At 50.3% G+C, this 19,230-nt stretch overlaps 1 protein-coding gene across 3 annotated transcripts in view; it reads left to right on the forward strand.

The window, feature by feature from the left end:
- The window catches only part of ITGA11 (integrin subunit alpha 11), an 81,416-nt gene that overhangs the window by 57,690 nt on the left and 4,496 nt on the right, over positions 1-19,230 (forward strand). For all 3 annotated transcript variants that reach the window (XM_053271639.1, XM_053271638.1, XM_053271641.1), the window contains 7 exons: positions 5,218-5,316; positions 10,241-10,317; positions 12,005-12,094; positions 13,050-13,140; positions 13,251-13,364; positions 16,447-16,533; positions 18,204-18,314. In XM_053271639.1, the coding sequence (XP_053127614.1) occupies positions 5,218-5,316; positions 10,241-10,317; positions 12,005-12,094; positions 13,050-13,140; positions 13,251-13,364; positions 16,447-16,533; positions 18,204-18,314 (669 nt within the window). The remainder of the gene's footprint in view (positions 1-5,217; positions 5,317-10,240; positions 10,318-12,004; positions 12,095-13,049; positions 13,141-13,250; positions 13,365-16,446; positions 16,534-18,203; positions 18,315-19,230) is intronic.

Here is a 19,230-nt window from a genome sequence, read left to right on the forward strand (position 1 = left end):
GCCCCTTCTGCCCAACCCCTTCCCAAGACATCGACAAGATGTGCCGATTCACAGCACATCTGCTTCTTCTTCTCAAGTAGGGCTCGGAGACAGGAGGCTTGATGTTGCCAGGCAGATAATGCACATTTGGGTCTGGGCGTCTCTCAGATTCTGTTTTGGATCTGGGGAGGATTCTGGAGGATCTGAAGATGGGGATGAGAGCAGTCTGGGTGCATTGGGTCTCCCTAATCATCGCAGGCAGTGGTCTTGCAAGAGGAAGGGTGAAGAACATCAGAACAGCCCTGCTGGGTCAGGCCCAAGGAAGACCATCTAGTCCAGCCTCCTGTTTCACACAGTGGCCCACAAGATGCCGCTGGAAGCCTACAGCTGTTGCCATCCGTTGGACACAATGGGAACTGTGTTGGAATACAGCTTCCATCATCCCCACTCACAACGGCCAAAGGCCTGGTTTAGGTTGTGTGTCAATGTGTGTTGCTCTAACTACTACCAGCAGTCACCTGCATGCCAAGCAGGGCTTGAACCTGGGAGCTTCTGCCTGCAAAGCAAGTGCTCGACCACTGAGCTACGGCCTGTCTCCAGGGAGAGGAGAGCTGGTCTTGGGGTAACAAGCCTGACTTGTCCCCTGAGCTAAGCAGGGTCCACCCTGGTTGCATTTGGATGGGAGACTACATGTGTGAGCACTGTCCAGGAGATTGCCCTGAGGGGATGGGGACCCTCTGAGAAGAGTATCTAGGCTCCAAGTTCCCTCCCTGGCAGCATCTCCAAGTTAGGGCTGAGAGAGATTCCTGCTGCAACCTTGGAGGAGCTGCTGCCAGTCTGTGAAGACAATACTGAGCTAGATAGACCAAGGGTTTGACTCAGTATCTGGCCTATGTTCAGATACTGAACATAGGAACCCTATGTTCCTATTACCCACTACTGGGCTTCAACTAATCACCACCCTTCCAGGTCCATCCCTCCGCCATGAGAACTTGCTCCCCTCCTCCTTTCTTTGCATGCGCTCCTCCCTCTCGGTTTCCCCCCTAAAGAGCAGGAACAGACTGCAGAAGTATTTCCTGTCTCTTCCACACTCTCCAGAGCCAGTGAGAGGCTTGCGTGTGGATGCCTTAATCCAACAAGATGGGACCAATAAAAGGCACAAAGTTTCCCATCCCTGTTCTGGCTCCTCGTGTCTCAGGGCACAGGGGTTCCCTGAGGACCCCGCTGTTCCTCCTTGAAATGCATGTCCCAGATGTGTGTCGGTCTGGCTGAGAGCTGGTGGGGAATCAAATGGAAAGCGAGTTCAACTTGCCAGGGAAACACCAGCTCAGCTCCATCATGGCCTTGGGCTTTCTCTGTTTTGCCTGGCAGAAAGACCCTTTCTGCACGCACACATGCGCACCTGCAGACACACACCTGCCCTCCCCACACTTTAGAAACGTGCAACGTTTTTAATCCATGTGTCAGCTGGGGTAGTCAGTACCATGCAAGAGGAGGACGAATGCTCCTTGGGATTCTTGACGAGGTCCACACCCTCGAGATGGAGGAGAGACAATAACACTGCAAGCTTTTCAGCTTTCAGTGTGTTCTCATGCTTTGATTTTGTCCATCAGGCCTGTAGCAGCCCAATTTGCAATGGTGTTTGAAAAGCTTTTAAAATGATGGAAAAACACAAAAGCTCCTATAAACGTTGTGTTGATTTTTATCAGAAGAATGGAAATGGAAATGGGCAGGAATGCCCTCCAAAGCAGGGGCACAGCTAGGGGAGAGGGGGCCCGTGTTTGCCCCTCTCCCCAGAGACCCCTTGGAGTGAGGGAGATAACGGAGAAGGGTGAAGCTGGGGTGGGCTGTCAAGAGCTGGGGGGCGTTTCTTTGAACCCATCCGCTCAATTATAGCTACACCGCTGCTTCAAAGGTTATTCCATGGAGACATGGGTTAGGTTTTTTTGCTCTGAAGCAGCATCATGGGCACTTCTAGCCAAGTTTCCGTCAGAGGTGAATTTTTCCTGCTGAGTGACAGCGATTCCCCTGGAAATCAGGGACTTGTTAGGCTGGAGACTCCGCCACGAGTCCTTCTGAGTTGTCCGGCTGCTGCCACATGGCAAACGCTGAATGGCAGATGGGGAGGTGTCCCTGCCAAGCATCTGTTCAGCACTTGAGCGGGGGGTGCATGGGGCTTTGCTGACAGCCAGCCAGCGTCTGGGAATGCTTTGTGTGTGTCGGGGTGGGGGGGGCTCTGTGATTTATAATGTGCCCCTGGCAGACATCCATGCAGCAGCGCCTCCGTCATTCTGCTCCCTGCAAGTCTGGGCCTCGGGGCAGGCGGCTCTCCCCCTATCCCAGCCTTGAGCCCAGCCCACCAGGGCTCCTCCTTGGTTGCCACACAGATGTAGCCACATACCACGCTGACGGGGACCGCGGGGAAAGCCCATGCAGTGGCTCCTCCGCTTTCTAGAGTGCCTGGTGAGGGGCTCAGGTTTTCCAAGGAAGGTGCATCCTCATCAGTTTTAATGCTGAAGTCTAGGAACATAGCAAGCTGCCTTCTGCAGAGCCAGACCCTGGTCTGTCTGGCTTTAACATTGTCTACACTGACTGGCAGCAGCTCTCCAAGATTTCAGGCAGGAGTCTCTCCCAGCCCTGCCTGGGAGTTATTCGCACCTGGCTTCAGGCTTCGGGGTAAATGTTGAGCGAAGCCGCTTCGAACTACACTCGCGGCATTGAGGGAAGCAGCCCCTCCCCTCTGCTCCCGGGTTTTGTTTTGATGCAAGTTCACAGGCATGACTCCGTGTTTTCCTTCTAGCTAATTGTGGGTGGAGAGAGTGAGAGCATCCTAAAGAGCGATGTCTGCATTTCTAAAGAGAGCATCCCTCTTCTCATGCTAATGATTCTAATAAGTCAGTGCCTCTCCCTATTTGCTATTTCCAGAAAAATTAGCTTAAAACCAGCATTTTTAAAACCTGGAAATACCTCGAGATAAGCTAGAATTTGCATCACAAAGCCCAGTTTGTGTGTGGAGTGGGTCCAAGGATCTCAAAGGGACTTCAGGGTAGGTTTGTCTGCTGTTTGAATGCACACACTCTCTTCCGGAGGAGATTCAGGGCAGAAGCCCTGTCTGTAGAGCCTCCTGGAGATGCCAGCAAGTGAACCTGGTGCCTTCTGCATGCAAGCAGATGCTCTCCACTCAGCCATGGCCCCATCTCCTAGCTTACAGCAGACAGCACTTCTTGCTATTCCAACCAGTTGTTACACACAACTGAAGATCAGGCGACCACTGGATATTTTTATTCCTATCCTCCCTGCCTTCCATTACGTGGAGCATCCTCTACCCTTTGAAGTTGACAATCCAGGCTGCCCTTCTGAGTGAATAGCCACACCCGGCTTTTCATCCACATTTTGTCCAAGGGTGTGTGTTCACATATTGGCCAGATTTACCCTTAAGTCCCTGCAAACTATCAGGGAGCACTTCACACACAATTCAGGGTGTTTTTTTCATGCATTAGAATCCCAATTCTATATCTAGGGTTAAAAAAAATCCACTTTTTGCGTTGATGTTTTTTTGGTTCTCTTAAAAAAAAAAACCACCTTCGAACTTGCAGAAACCCCACGGCAAAGCCTGTGTCTGGGAAAGCTCATGGTGGTCAAGCTCTGTAGGGTTAGGAAATGATCCTCGACTTCTTGTAAAGAACCCCCAGAATTATTGCAGCTGTATAAATGGGGCTTGTGGGGGGGGGGCTGTTGGGGTGGGTGTGGGCTGTCAATTTCTGAATTTGCAAGTACACCACTGCTCCCAACATTTTTTTCTTTCTCAAAAAAGAAGCCACATACTTTGCTCTATAAGTTTCCTCTCTGCTGCTAATAGCAATTTTGGAGATAATTTAATCATGGCTGTGCGGTGGGGGGCAGTTAGACTCCCCCTTCCCCTTGTACCATGGATTGGATCCAAACCACCCCTGCCACTGTTGCTTTCTGAAGCGGGGGGGGGGACACGACGACACTGGAAGCTCCATAGAGAATTTGGTCCCCGGAAACCGCCTCTTCCGTCATTGTGGCAAATGCCTGAGTGCTGACAAGGGACTCTGGCCCTGCTCTGCATCCCTTGGACAGGCTGTTCTCTTGCTCTCTCCTTATTGGCAACTATGCTGAGCTGGCCGCTGAGACGTCACTCATCCCCTGAGCATCAAGTGTCTCCCTTTTGTTGGTTTAACGGGCTTTGCCAGTGGAAAATTGCAGGAGAGATTGCCCACCAAATAGGAAAAGTGCCGCAGCTTCTCGCTTTTCTGATGGATTACTCCAAACTAACCGAGGAAAAACATTAGGAGAGCGACCCAGAGCAAACACAGAGGCAGGGATTAAATGAAACATTTTGTCCACTTATGTGGAGAGAGAGAGAAAAGCAAATCTCAGTCTCGGATAAAGGAAGGAATATCCTGTCACTGTGGTTCTCAAACTGTAAGGTGAGCCCAGGGGTGGGAACAGAGTTTCTCCCAGAGTGGAGGAAAGGAGCCCCTGGAGGCAGGGGGGGGGCTCTCCTCTAGAATCTGTTGGGTCCCCCCAGCGGAGGATTTTTGCCAGCCTACACGGGGTTGGCAGGGGAGCAATGGCATCATTGTAGCCTGTCATTCCCATTCGTGAGGAGTCCCAGCAGCCAGACTCCTGTGCACCCAGCGTGCTGTTCCCGCTACAAACCTGGCAGACTGAAAAAGACAGACGGGGTCTTGGGGTGGCGAGCAGGAATTGCCCTCTTGGCTAAGCAGGGTCTTGGCTTGCATTGGGAGGGGAGCCTTGGCTTGCCTCTATCCTACTGCCCCATCCCCAAAGGGGGCTCTCTTACAGCCCTAGGGGGTCATCTCTCCCATCCATATGCAAACCAAGGCAGACCCTGCTTAGCCAGGGGGACCATTCATGCTGGCTACCACAAGACCAGCTCCCCAGGAGTCCTGGCTAGCCCTGCCTTCTAGTCACACACACACACACCAGCTGCCTGGGGCTTGCCCCCCCGCTTTGGCTTGACACCCTGCGATCTGGGAGGAAGGGAGGCTAGAAAAAGCTCCACTGCTTTGTTCTTTGGGGTGCTGCCTGGCCTGGTGCAGTAACTGGGCAGAAGGAGAGACGTGCCAAGCAATGGCGTTCCAGTATAAGCTTCAAGGGACCCAGTGGAGGAGCTTTTCCCCAGCTCAACACTGCAGGCAAAGCTCACCGCATTTGGCCCCCTGAACGCCTGCCCTTTTTTGGTTTCAGGATGACTTGGACATCAACATCGAGTGCAAGTCCGAAGAGAAGCATCCCCATGGGAGGGTTTGCAATGTCAGCTACCCATTCTTCCGGGCCAAAGCAAAGGTAAGGATCCCAGAGGGAAGCAAGCCTCTGCCAATCAAAGGAGGGAGGGGCCCTGGCAGCCTGGACTCATGGCCAGCGCTCGATTCACTGGGTGCCCAAGAACAGCAAGCTGGGCCATCCAGAAAAGGCACGGCAAACAGGTGATCACCCCAGATGGGCTAGCCTTCCTGTCAATTCTGTTTACTTACTTGCTTGCATTTATATCCCGCTCTTCTCCAAGGAGGCCAGAGCACTGTACATGGTTATGTTTCTCCTCACAACAACCCTGTGAGGTAGGTTAGGCTGAGAGAGAAGTGACTGGCCCAGAGTCACCCAGGTGCTTTCCAGACCAGACCCTACAATGGGGTCAGGGTGTGTCTCGGAAGGGGGCTTCCACACTTCCCGCATCATGACACCGCAGTCCCTATGCGGACAGCAGGGGGCCGTGCACATTTCCAATGCCTTGTTGTGAATGCAATAGCTGCGACAGAGAGCTAGGATGTCGTATATCCGGCCTGGAAAAGTTGCTGGGTTTTTTGGTGGTTAGTTTCCACCAGACTGCTCCCCTGCTGTTGACGTTCCAAATGCGACTTGCCCGAATGGAGGCATTTTGCTGCTGATGAGCAGCTAGTCTGGAAAGCGCCCCAGTAGGTTTCATGGCTGAACGGGGATTTGAACTCGGGTCTCCCCGGTCCTAGTCCAGCACTCTAACTACTATACCACACTGGCTACTTGAGCAACGCTGCTCTAGGTAGATTCCTTGCGGCGTCCCCTCTAATCTTAGCTGCCTTCCCAGCACAGTTTAGGAACCCCACAAATAATCTGAACAATAATATTTGCTTTTCCAAGTCTGCATAGCAGTGCTGGAAAGCCGAGTTAGGAAACAATTGTCCGCTAAGAAGTTTCAGCTGCAGCGAGGCCGAATCCCACGGCAGTCCAATTAAAACCACAATGTCAGAGCCCAAAAACCATTTGCTCTAATCCACTGGAGCTGTTTGACGATGGCTTTGGAGTGTCTGCTGGTAATTTATCCCTTGCATTCCTTTGCTGCTTCATGAGTCACCTTTTCTGCTACTTTGCAGCAGGGGTGGGCTCTGGGAGAGAAGGGCTTTGCTCTCCCCTGCTCTGGTCTGTCCCCTCCTTGATTCCTGGAGCTGTCAGACCTTCCTGCGGACTTTGACAAAGGGTGGAATGTCCAGGCAATGAAGTGAAGGTTCCTGAGCTTTGTGGCCACCAGGAGCTCTGTCAGATACATTCCTCCCTACCTTTTATGGCTTGTTTATGCTGCGTATAGTTCACTTCAGTTGAAGATCCTGACATTCCAAGGACCCAAATCCAGATGTGGCTGTAATTTAGGACGCCGTAACCTATCCCTGAGACGGGCTAACAAGGAGTCGGTTTTATTGTGCCGTGCCTTTTTCCTTGGTACGCAAACACTCGGTTCCGTCTCCTCATCGCCCTGTAAGGTAGCAGCAGAGTTGTGGGGAACTGAAGCCAGAAAACAAGGACGTGTCCAAGACAGACGCTCCAAACTCAGGAGGGATCAGATGAGTTTGTTATTCCAGTGCTTCTGGTGCCTCGAAACTAGACGTCTGAGGTGCCAGTCCAAATATGAGCAAGATTGCTGGAAACTGAGGCAGTGCAGGTCTGAAGGAGAAAGTTTTGGGGCTGACATCCAGATTCTCTTCTGCAAAAAGAACACCCTCCATATTCCAAGCCGGAGCACCCTTTTGGAGTTCCGGTTCAGCAGACAGATTCCTACAGCCTTTTCATCTGAGGGCATACAATTTTGTTGTGCCCTGGGTGCTTTCCAGACGAGACCCTACAACGGGGTCAGAACGAATCTCAGAAGTGTGCTTCCACACTTCCTGCGTCGTGACACCACAGTCCCTATGCGGACAGCAAGGTGCCGTTCATATTTCCAATGCCTTGATTCAAATTTAATCACTGCGATATAGAGCAAGGATGTTGTATATCTGGCATGGGAAAGTTGCTGTTTTTTCGGGTTGTTAGGTGCTGCGAGACGGCTGCTCCCCCTGCTGCTTACGTTTCGAATGCGACTTGCCAGAACGGAGGCATTTTGTTGCTGTTGAGCAGCTAGTCTGGAAAGCGCCCCGGAGAAGCTTTCTTCCTGCCTCCCTCTGTACGCAGGATACCTAGACCTGAGGAGGACCCATCTCTCCGTGTAGATCACCTGCTCTGCCTGCAGAAGGTCCCGAGTTCAGTCCCGAGCAGCGGCATCTCCAGTTAAAGAAGGGCCAATCCCTGGGAAAGATGTCTACTGGGCACTTTCCAGATTAACCCTTACCACAGTGTCACTACGGATCTGCAAGGTGTGCTTCCATACTGCCTGTGTTTCGACATCGCAGTCCCTATGCTGGCAGCAGGGTGCGGTTCACATTTGCAGAGATGCCTGTCTGCTTGGAGCCCTGGAGAGCTCCGAGTAGACAAACCTGGACTAGACACACCCACGGTCTGACTCACTAGACGGCAGCTTCTGATGCAAGGGGTCCATAGCTCAGGGGTAGAGCCACCTGCTTGGCATGTGCAGGGTCCCAGGTTCTGTCCCAGCCACTCCTAGTTAAAGGGACCAGGTAGCAGGGGAGAGGAGAGAGGCACGGTCAGCCAAAGCCAGTCAAGGGCTGGGTGAGCTTGCTTGGGTCTGGCTTTGATTTCCATCATGGCCTCAGGACTCTTCCCTAGACATTGAGATGTTTGCGATTTGGATCCAGATTTGGCAATTGGACCCTCCCACCCCGATTCCTAACTTACTTGACTCTTTAAACAGAACACATTTCACCAAGCTGTCCTAGATCATGTACCTGGGAAGTAAATTATCATCTGTATGCCCTGGGGTGCAGGGAGAATACCTAAAGGAGATGCAAGCCAGCTTTGTGTGAAAAGCAGGAGAAGGTGGAGGAGACTAGGCTTCCCAGATTTAAAACAACATTTTAGACTGAACCCTGTGCTTGGCAAGAATTTGACCGTGGTGGATTTGATCTAATCGCTGGGCTAGGATTTAGCCCTTGCAATAAAGCAGCCCTGTGTGCTTTGGGGCTGTAAAATACTATTGTAATGCATCTGTATGGCACCGGAGACTGGCCCTGTTGCCAAAATAAAGACAAGCTGGAAATGGAAAATTCAGCCCTGGGAGCTTAAGGAGAATTGTAATATTATAATCAGCTGTGCACAACCCTTGGGGCACTTAAAAAAAAATATCCCTCCTGTCTCAAGATTGTGACACTGTGTTGTGCCTTTGGGGCAGTCATATCCTTCTGCTTTCCATAGAGACAAATTGTCTCAGAGTTAACTGGACATGTAAGGATCTTCTTCGGTCTTTGTTGCCGCCAAAATATATATAAATGTGGCTTAGAAATTCTACATCATCCACAGGGCTTATTTCACACAATGCTGATGGAGGCTTGAAACAGAGCAGTATTTTGTGAACACAGCCACCATGAATTGGGGTGTGTGTGTGTGTGTGTGTGTGTGTGTGACGTTCAGGAGGGGTCCATGGTAGAACCTCTGCTTAGCATGCAGAAGGTTCTTGCTTCAGTCCCTGCCCCCACCAGATAGGACTGGGAAAGACCCCAACTTGAGGTTGACTAGGAAAAGTTGCTGTCCTCTTGCTAAGCAGAAGGACAGCTGCCACTTTCAAAGGGGCCCCTTCACCCACTTAACAGGGGTTCCTTAATCTAATGATTGAAACTGCATGGGGGGCAGTCCTGGGCAATGTTCCCTCTAATGTTCCCTGATGTTGTTGACTACAACTCCCATCATCCCCAGCTGCAGTGGCCTTTGGCCAGCGATGATGGGAGATGTAGTCAACAACACCTGGGAATCCCCTGGTCCTCCTGGGGATGTTCTTACAGGACCTCCCTACAGGGCACTTTCCAAATTGGCCGCTCAACAGCGGCAGAATGCTTCAGTTTGGGCAAATTGCATTCAAAACGTAAATAGCAAAGTGCCCAGCAGGGGGAGCAGTCTCGCAAAAACTAACAACTGGAAAATACAGCAACCTTTTTATGCTGGACATACAATGTTATAGCAATAAATCTCAGTGATTAAATCCGAAACAAGGTATGAGAAATGTGAATGGCACCCTGCTGTCAGCGTAGGGACTGTGGTGTCACAACACAGAAAGTGCGGAAGCACACTTTGCAGGTCCGTCGTGATCCCGTTGCAGGGTGTAATCTGGAAAGCGCCCAGGACTGATGGGAACCAGACCTGAGAAGAACTCCCATCAGACTGCATTTGAGGACCAGTGAAATCCACTTCTGGCTGCTGAGAGTTTTTACACTCGCTACTTGTTTACATTTGTTTCTGGTGTTTCATTGCGCAATGCTGCTATAATTTTTCTGTTATTTGATCTGTTTTTGTTTTTGTTTTAATCTGTTTGTATTTCCAAAGATGTACACTGTTTTGGAGAGTGCATTGAAACACTTGGAAGCAAGTTTTGACATGTTGAGTTAATTAGAATAAATAAATCAAGAGAGTCATCTGAGCAGCCCAAGGGAAACCCACAATGGTGGGGGCCCAACTGCTGCCCCTTCTTCCTGGGGGTTGTAGTTTGACGAGGAGAGGCTAGAGAAGCCTGGCAGAGGGTTCTGACTCCACCCCCTTGCCACGCTACCATTCCTGGGATTCTCTGGAGGAAGCCATGGCCACATACTACAAAACTGATGTCAGCCTGTAGCGTTGGCAAGACTTTGGGCCAAATGGGGTGTATGGACTTCAGTTGAACCTTCTGCTTTCCAAACAGGGTCCTGCCTCATCCACTCAAGCAATGAAGCCAAGACTTGGGAGATGGACAGGAAGGTTCTGGGGGCCGAGGGAAGTTCGGTTCTGGCTGTCTCCTGTTTATTTCAGCTGCCTCTTGGAAGCAACATTTCCTTTCCTTTCTTTCTTTCTTTTTAATGCTCCAACCTGTTTTTAATCTCCACAGGTGGCTTTTCGCCTGGATTTCGAGTTCAGCAAGTCTGTTTTCCTCCAAAACCTGGAAATCTCCTTGGCTGCCAACAGGTTGGCAAGAGCATTTGTTTTTTGCCTTTCCATTTCTATCCATTCATCCCCTCTCTCTCTCTCTCTCTCTCTCTCTCTCTCTCTCTCTCTCTCTCTCTCTCTCTCTCTCTCTCCTTTCTCTAGTGCTGTTTTCCCTGTTGCTAAAATTCTACTTTGGATACTTGGCCCTGGACAACAGTTCCTGCTCAGTAACTCTGACTACTGTGTGATGGCCACAAGCTGAAATAGCTCTAACTCCAGGGCTTCTCATACTTGGATCATGAATTTGTCTGATCCAAGGAATTTGCCCTTAAGGGAAAGAAACATCTTCACCCAGCCATGCACTCACTAAACCATACATCATTTTGCCTTCCTCCTCCATTCAGTTAATCTTTAGCTGAGATAAAAATTCTCCCCAAACAACCACCACCATCAGTTTACACTGTGGGGGAAGCACTATCTAGCGTGGTGGGTGGGTAGAAGATTATTGCTGTTCTCCCTTCTCCCCCCACCCCCCGGGCTCCAGTGTAAGAACTTCTACTTGTAAAATTTGAGCGGTGGGTGGGAAATCTGCATTCCTGGAGACCCCAGGCATTACTGAAATACAACTAAACTTGACAGTTAGAAAACCCACCAAGCTGTGCTTGGAATCACAGCTCTCTCTCTCTCTCTCTCTCCTGTCAACATCTTGCCAGCATTCCACCAAACCACAGCTTTCCCCGCTTATGGAATGAAAAACTCTCACTCTCTGTCAGGTGGACACCTTCAGAAGTGCAAACACTCCCATCCAAAGGACTGTGGGCTGAACCTGCCCTGTCACTGGGCAAGTCCCCTGTGTGGGGACAGCAAAGTACCCCTCCTCTCCCAAGGGCGAGCCCCTCAGGATCTGGCAGCAAAGTGGGAGTTGACGGAGGAAGGATCTCTTGAGCCGCTACCGCTCATTTTGGCATGGTGGTCATAGGCCAGTCTTTCTGCTTTTGCTCCTCAGTTGTGTTAGATGGACTTGGGGATGTGTCTTCATCTTAAACCCATTTGCAGAAGGAAGTTGCTATAAAAAGGACAAGACTTACTTCCAGGCAAGTGTGCCTAAGATTTGGGGGCTGAATCACATTCCCAGAAATGGCAGAGGACACAACGTTTGAGGCGTGTAGGGGAGGGCCATCGGACCGGTCATACGTGAGCGGAGAGGAAACAGGACACTGCCAAAATCGATAATCTCAGCCACTGGGAAACCACCCCGTTTTCTGTTTTTGCTTCACCTCAGAGTGGATTAACTCTTCACACAGCTCATGAATCCGGTGGTGTTGGCCCGAAATCCCCTTTTAGATGTCGATCTATCCCCCGCCCAGGCCAAGCCAGCATTGGCAAGCAGCACACGGGAAAGTTCTGCTTTCGGCCAGAGCTGCCAAGAGTGGAATGGAGGGAAATGGCTGCTGCCCTTGGGAAGGAGGAGGAGACCCAGTGCCAGCCTCAGCCTGCATTCCACAAAGGGGGGGGGAGAGGGGTGTGGGTGTGCCAGCACTCTTAGTCTAATTCATATGGGTTTGGGAGACGGGGCCCATGATTCTTCGAATGCCCTGTGGAGGCTCAGCCGGCATTCTCTTTTCGCTCTGTAGCCTGACATTAGCCCACTCTCAGGGCATTAATCTGCCTTGTTCTGCATCTCATGAAATCTCCTGACTGCCCTTCTGGTTCTGCTGTGTTGCAGTGACAGTGAAGAGCAAGAAAACACCAAAGAGGACAATTCGGCTCTCTTGAAGTTTCCGCTGAAATATGAAACTGACCTGCTTTTCACCAGGTATTTGGTCTGGAAGAGGAGGGTGCTGCTTCCCTGCTAGAGCCCTGAAGCACTGCTGGTAGCTTTGAGTTCCTGCAATTAGCTTCAAGGGGAATTAAAACAAGCATGATCTAGCACTATGTTACCCGGCAATACCCTTCCCCGTAGCCAAGATATTTGCATAGTGTCTACTCACATGTAGGTTCTGTTCAGCAAAGGTCTATGGCAACGCTAAATAAAAGTGTACTGCTTGCTCGTTCAGCCCCTTCCATTGCTTCCATTGGTCCCAGCTGGGAGTTAGTGAGTAACTGCCTCTTTAATAAAAACATCTGTGAATTGCCCCATATTTCTGTTTCTGTAAAGGTAAAGTGTGCTGTCGAGTCGGTGTCGACTCCTGGTGGCCACAGAGCCCTGTGGTTGTCTTTGGTAGAATACAGGAAGGGTTGACCGTTGCCATCTCCCATGCAGTATGATATGATGCCTTTCAGCATCTCCCTGTATTGCTGCTGCCCAATAGAGGTGTTTCCCATAGCTTGTGGGAGGTGTTTCCCATACCTTGTGGGAGGAGGAACAGAATACGCATGTGACAATTATATATATATACTTCCACAAAAGTTCCCAAAGCAGTTTACATGGAAATAAATAATTAAGTAAGTAGATATCAACAAACAAACAAAAATTGGCTCTCTGTCCTCAAAGGGCTCACAGTCTAAAAAAGAAACACAAGACAGACACCAGCAACAGCCACTGGAGGGATGCTGTGCTGGGGACGGAGAGGGCCATGCCAGAAACTGACATGGTGCAATTCACAGAGTGCTATGATTGGCAGTAGTGAAATGTTGGGAGGAGGGGGGTGTTGAAGACATCATGGGGGATCAGTGCCTCCTCCCTCCCTTTGGTAAGGAGCCTGGTCCCGTCGAAGTGGCTCTGTCCGTTTTCTCCTCCTGAGCGGCTTTCTCCTTCTGCCGTTATTCAGGAGTTCCAGCCAGGATTACTACGAGATCAAGTCCAACAGTTCCCTGGAGAGAGATGACAGCCCGGGCCCTCCTTTTAATTGCACCTTTAAGGTAATGCAGCCCTGCAGGTTCCCAAAACATGAGACGAGGCTGCGGCAGGCGGCGGGGGGGGATCCTTGCCGAATGATGATGCTCAGGTGTTTTGCTTGGCTCTCTTCCAGCTGCAGAATCTGGGCCTCTTTCCGGTTGATGGGGTGTCGATCAAAATCACTGTCCCCGTGGCTACCCGAGGAGGGAATCGCCTTCTACAGCTGACAAAGTCCAACATCCATGAGGTGGGCAGGAGTTGATCTGGGTTCCTCGGTAGTCTTTTCTCCCCTCTTCGTTCTTTTAACCTAAAGCAGATGTAAAATGTGGTGAGTTATAAACAAGGGCGCCTTCCAAAGAAAGCAGAGCCACAGAGGAAGGACTGAGGAAAGTTGCCATTTGAGGAAAAACAGGGGAGGGTCTTTTGGCTCACATATTTCTTTGGGCTGAAGCTTTGGTAGACTAGAAGAGCCAACCTCATCAAATGCCTGGAGGTAGAGGGAGGGAGGGGTGTGTGTGTCTCCTCTGCTTGAAACCTGGGAGAGTCACTGCCAGTCACTCAGTATAGATCCCAGGTCTGTTCTATTTGTTTGTTTGAACAGCAGCAAATATTTATATACCGCTTTTCAACCAAAGTTTCCAAAGCGGTTTACACAGTGAGTGAATGAATGAATGAATGAATGAATGAGGTGTCCCCAAAGGGCTCACAATCTAAAAAGAAGCATAAGACAGACACCAGCAACAGCCCCTGGAGGGATGCTGTGCTGGGGGTGGAGAGGGCCAGTTGTTCTCCCCCTGCTCAGTAAAGAGAATCGCCATGTTAAAAAGGTGGCTCTTTGCACAGTTAGCAGGGGTTGATACCCGGCTTTTCAGGCTTCAGTTACAAATGCAACTGAAAGCACACACACACCCCAAAAGCCCCACAATAAGAACAGGACTCAGATGTAAGTGTTTATTCTGAAGTCATGCTTTAAAAGATGGAGGCTTTAGAAGTCCCGTTTTAGTGCTTTCTATGGACTTGGGGCCAATGTGCCAACTTGGGCTGGTGGCTGTTCCCCAGAGGTTGGGTCCCCTCGTCTTGACTCCCTTCCACCTGCAATCGTCCTCTCGAGGAGTTGACCTCTTGCTGAGAAAGACCCAATTATTACACAAGCCGGCTCTAGGAAGCCTCCCACGCCTCCCCTTCCACATGCAGTTGGCTGGGAAGGTGGGAAAGGGCAGCAGCCAGCCACAGAGGAGAGAGCAGAGAGTTTTCCTGCCCAGATCCCCTGCTGGCATTTGAGAGTGGCTTGTGGGGGTCACCGCGCCATTTTCCATCTGGAGGGACCAGTGACTGCTGGAACCAGAGTGGCCATGAGGTTTTGGAGGCAGCTGGTCAGGGCTGGTGCCCGACCGCCCCAGCAGGAAGCAAGCTCTGCCTAGCCAGAGAGGGCCCGCATCCCTTACCAGACTGCCTTTGGGGCGGGAACAGGGGTGCAAATCCCCAGGCAGGCAGGCTGCTGGTTGGTGCTTCATTTTGTTGTATGGCCCTCGCTTCTCTCAGCAGTGAGAAGTTCCAGAGGAAGCATGATGCAGGTTTTTGTGTGATGGAGTGCTGGAGGGTTACAGGATTCTTCTAACATTTGTGGCATTTACAAATATACAGGCAGGGAATAATAAATGGGAGCAAAGAGGCACTCCTGAGTCCTGCAAGAGAGGACTCACCCTCACATCAGAAAGCCAGTGTGGCACAGTGCAGGATTTGGCCGTTGTGGCTAAAGATGATGGCCCAATCATATCTGGAAACCCAAGCGTGAGCACCCCTGACATCGTGGTGAGAATGCTGGATGGGGGAGGTTCCACAGGATTCAAATTCCTGTTCAGCGCCCCAGCTCAGTGGGTGACCTTGGACCAATCACCATCTCTCAGCTTGACCTGCCTCTCAGGGTGGTTGTGAGAATGAAAGGGCTGAGATGGGAAATAACCACGAAAGCCACCATGAACTCCCTAGATACAGCAAATAATCAACACATGATATCTCCAGAAAAAGAGAGGTCCCACACCTTCATGGGGCTTCAGCCAGCTCACAGCTTTTTTGCAGCCTGGGCTGAAATAGATGCTGTGCAGAAGAAGTTCCACAACTGGAATCTCAAACATCTTTTTCTTATTCATGAATCCTAAATTAGGCAGGGGCTGATTTCATTTGGGACCAGGGCAAAATGAAAGAGGGGGGTTTAACCCTCTGCCCCCATGCTGTTCCTCTGATTTATTATTATTATTATTGTTGTTGTTGTTGTTTAAAATATTTGTACCCCATCCCTTCAATGACCACTGCTCGGGACAGTTCACAACAGTAATAAAATAGATACACTATAGAATAGGACACAGTACAGAATACAATATAGAATAGAAAATTAATAAGGTTAAAAGACCAGGCTAAAGCCACAATTAAAACAAGTTTTAAAAATTGAAATTATACGTTATCAATAAAAAGCTAAACACGAAGAAACCTACCAGATAAAAGCAGAGGATACGATATTAAAAAGCCTCTCTTAAAAAGATTCACCTTCAGTTGTTTCTTAAAAACACTGAGGGAAGGGGTATGGTGAAGCTTTTGGACTGAAACCTCTCCACCCTGCAAAGCTTCCATTAGCTGCGAGGGGGAAACTTACAGACACGAGGTCATCTACCCCTCCGGCAGCAGCTGGAAGATGCCACGTCCCCCGTCTCTGAGGGGCATCTCATTCCAAAACAGAGGGAAACTCCCAGGTAACCAGGGGCTCCTCAGTCTCAACCAATCATTCCAGCCTAAACCAAAGGATTGTTGGAGATGGAGTTCCAGTGCATCAGCCTTTTGCACCAACTATCCTAATGACCACTAGGGGCATTGGGAGCAGAGGTGATGAGCGAGGGTCTCCTTACCTGTCTCTGCTTGCCTCTGCTCTACGACCCCTGCCTTGACTCCTCAGGTGTTTCCTGTAGTGAGTCAGTCCTCTTCCTTTCTTCCTAGAGAGAAGATGGAAACATCTCTCTCTCTCTCCCCCACTACACCTATTCATTGTATAGCTGATAGATAGGATAGGTCTTGCCTATCCCAAATGTACTTCACCAGTAAATCAACTTAGTATTTAGATTGTCCAACAATCTCCATGCATGTTCTTTAAATAGCTGCGACAGCCACTAAACTCTGCACTCTACTCTGTAACGGGGACGGGCAGCTTCTCGTTGGCGCTCTGCTAAATAATCACGCACTCCAACAAGGATGGGCCAGCCCAAACAGAAGGCCTTGGTTGAGTCTGCGCATCTGTGTCCCCAACTCTGTGCCCTAATCTCTCTCCTCCTTTCTTCCAGGAGAACATGATGTGCCGTGTTGGCGGCAACAACACAGACTACCGAAGAACTCCCTCTGATGAGGACCTTGGCCGCCACCCCCAGCTGGTAGGCAGCTCCCACCTTTTCTGCCCCAATGAGTAAAAAACATGGTCCCCGTCCCTGGTCTTGCATTTGGGACGTGACTGGCACTCAGGGCCTGGTTTGAATGACATGTGTTTTATGGTAGCAAGCATGGCTTGTCCCCTTAGCTAAGCAGGGTCTGCCTTGGTTGCATTTGAATGGGAGACTTGATGTGTGAGCACCGGAAGAGATTCCCCTTAGTAGGGGATGGAGCCACTCTGGGAAGAGCATCTAGGTTCCAAGTCTCCTCCCTGACAGCATCTCCAAGATAGGGCTGAGAGGCAGGCGGGAGGCGCAGGGCCAGGGCTGGACAGCCACTTCCCCTGGAGGCGGGGGGTGCTGCTCCCTCCTATTATGGCCCCCTCTCCACCATGGGATTTTAATTTTTTTTTTTTTTTTGCTGAAATCACTTGCGCAAGTATGCAAAGATGCAATGATTTGTTTCGGAATGGTGCTTCCCCCTGCTGGCGGATTTGCACAAGACAGCCGAGAATTATTATTTTTTTAAATTCACGTCACCCCCCCGCCCCCCGCCCCCGCAACTCCATTGGCCCAAATGGAGCAGGAGGAGGGACAGATAAGCGTGTTTCAAGGAGACTATGGACACTCCTGCAGAGAAAACACATTGCAGTGGACAGAACATATGAATGGCCACCAGCCTACAACGAAGCATTGAGCAATGCTTTACTCTTGGTTTTAAGCCATTGCCCTGTTCCGTCACACTTTGCAATGCTTTACCTGTTGCCAATCTCGTAGTCTGGAAAACGGCCTGGAGATACTGCCAGGGATTGAACCGGGGACCTTCTGCAAAGCCAAGCCGGGGCTCTGCCACGGAGCGACACCCCTGTCCCCACCAGCAAGGCTTCCCAACCATGGGCCCCCAGATGCTTTTGGACTACAACTCCCATCATCCCCAGCCACAATGGCCAAAGGGGTTTCCTAGGCCTAGAACAGGAGCTGAGCCTGAGGAAACCGTTCTCTGTGTGTGGAGAGGAAGCCTACATCTCCCTGCAGCGAATTGCGGGAGTTGTCTCGAGCATTTTCTGTCTGCCCCAAGAGCTGCGCCAATCAGCCCTCAGCTATATTTCCGGATTGGTGGACCTGGGCAAGGTAAAGTGTGCCCTCGAGTCAGTGTCGACTCCTGGCGCCCACAGAGCCCTGTGGTCGTCTTTGGTAGAATCCAGGAGGGGTTGACCATTGCCTCCTCCCGTGCAGTATGAGATGATGCCTTTCAGCAACTTCCTAATATCGCTGCTGCCCGACACAGGTGTTTCCCATAGTCTAGGAAACATACCAGCGGGGATTTGAACCAGCATTCTCTTGCTCCCTAGGCAAGTTACTTCTCTGCTGCGCCATTAGGTGGCTTGCAACTGGGCAAAGAGGCACCTTTTAAAGTGGCGATTCTCTTTATTTAGCAGGGGGAGAGCAACTGGCCCTATCCAGCCCCAGAACAGCATCCCTGCAGTGGCTGTTGTTGGAGTCTATCTTATGTTTCTTTTTAGATGGTGAGCCCTTTGGGGGACAGGGAGCCATCTTATGTGTTTATTACTTCTCTGTGCAAGCCACTTTGGAAACTTTTGTGGGAAAGCGGTATCTAAACATCTGTTGCTGTTGGGCAGAGTCCCACTCAGCTCTTGCTCACCTCTTCTTTGCAGAACCACAGCAACACTGACGTGATCTCCATAGACTGCAGTGTGGATCTAGCTGCCAATGAAGAAGTCAACTTTCTCCTGTACGGGAACCTGTGGATGAAGTCGCTGAGAACGGTGAGGGAGAGGCGATTCAGGCTGCCGCCTCCGTGAGCTCTCTGGGCAAGCTGGAGGGGAGTGGGCCGCTGATGATGAGCTCCCAAGAGAGCCTCAGTCTCCAGGGAGTGAGCACGTCAGGCAGTTTCTGACTTTCTCCTCATTCCCTGCCAGTTGATTCAGCTGCTAGCAATTCTCCAGCCACCCCCGAATGAATCCCGCCCCCCCTTTCTTACTTAGCTGTGAAAAAGGAGACATCTTCATCTTCTTTGTGCCACATCAACACAACTTGCTGAACTGTATCAAATGGGCAGCAGATCAGGCCAAATTGGCCGATTCCTCTTTTGACTCAAGATGCGCATAAGAAGCATCATGCCCTTGGAACACAAAGCAGAACATGAAGCAAGAAGCAAGATGTTTGAAGGCAGCATAGAGCTGGACTCTGTGAGAATTAGTTGCTAATTCTCTGCCACTGGAATTAGCAACAGCCAGCAGTTCAGCAACAGGCCATATTGTGGCATATATGTGGAAGGATATTTTAGGTTGTATTTAACCTATGCATCAGTTCCAAAATGTAGGAAAATATATTCTTGATGTATTTATCTATTCATCCATCCATGGTTGGGCATTCTTGTTAAGATACCTTCCAGATGTATTGTTTGCCACATTTTGGCCAGATTTGGAAGTTAAGTTACTTTAAAAAAAAAAAAAAGCCATGGAAAATCTTCCCCCTGCACAGCACGGCCGTTTTCCACACAGGGCTTTTAAAGCTTGCATCGCCTGCAGAATGGAGGGTGTGCATTCACATATATCGGACATATTTATCTCCAAGTCCCTGTGAGCTCTCGGGGAGCACTTCACCCACAAGTCGCTGCACCTTAGTGTGGCCCAATTTATATCTGGGGTTTAAAAATCCACTTTTTGCATCAGTTTTTTG

Source organism: Hemicordylus capensis, chromosome 10 (genome assembly GCF_027244095.1).
Source record: "Hemicordylus capensis ecotype Gifberg chromosome 10, rHemCap1.1.pri, whole genome shotgun sequence".
NCBI lineage: Eukaryota > Metazoa > Chordata > Lepidosauria > Squamata > Cordylidae > Hemicordylus > Hemicordylus capensis.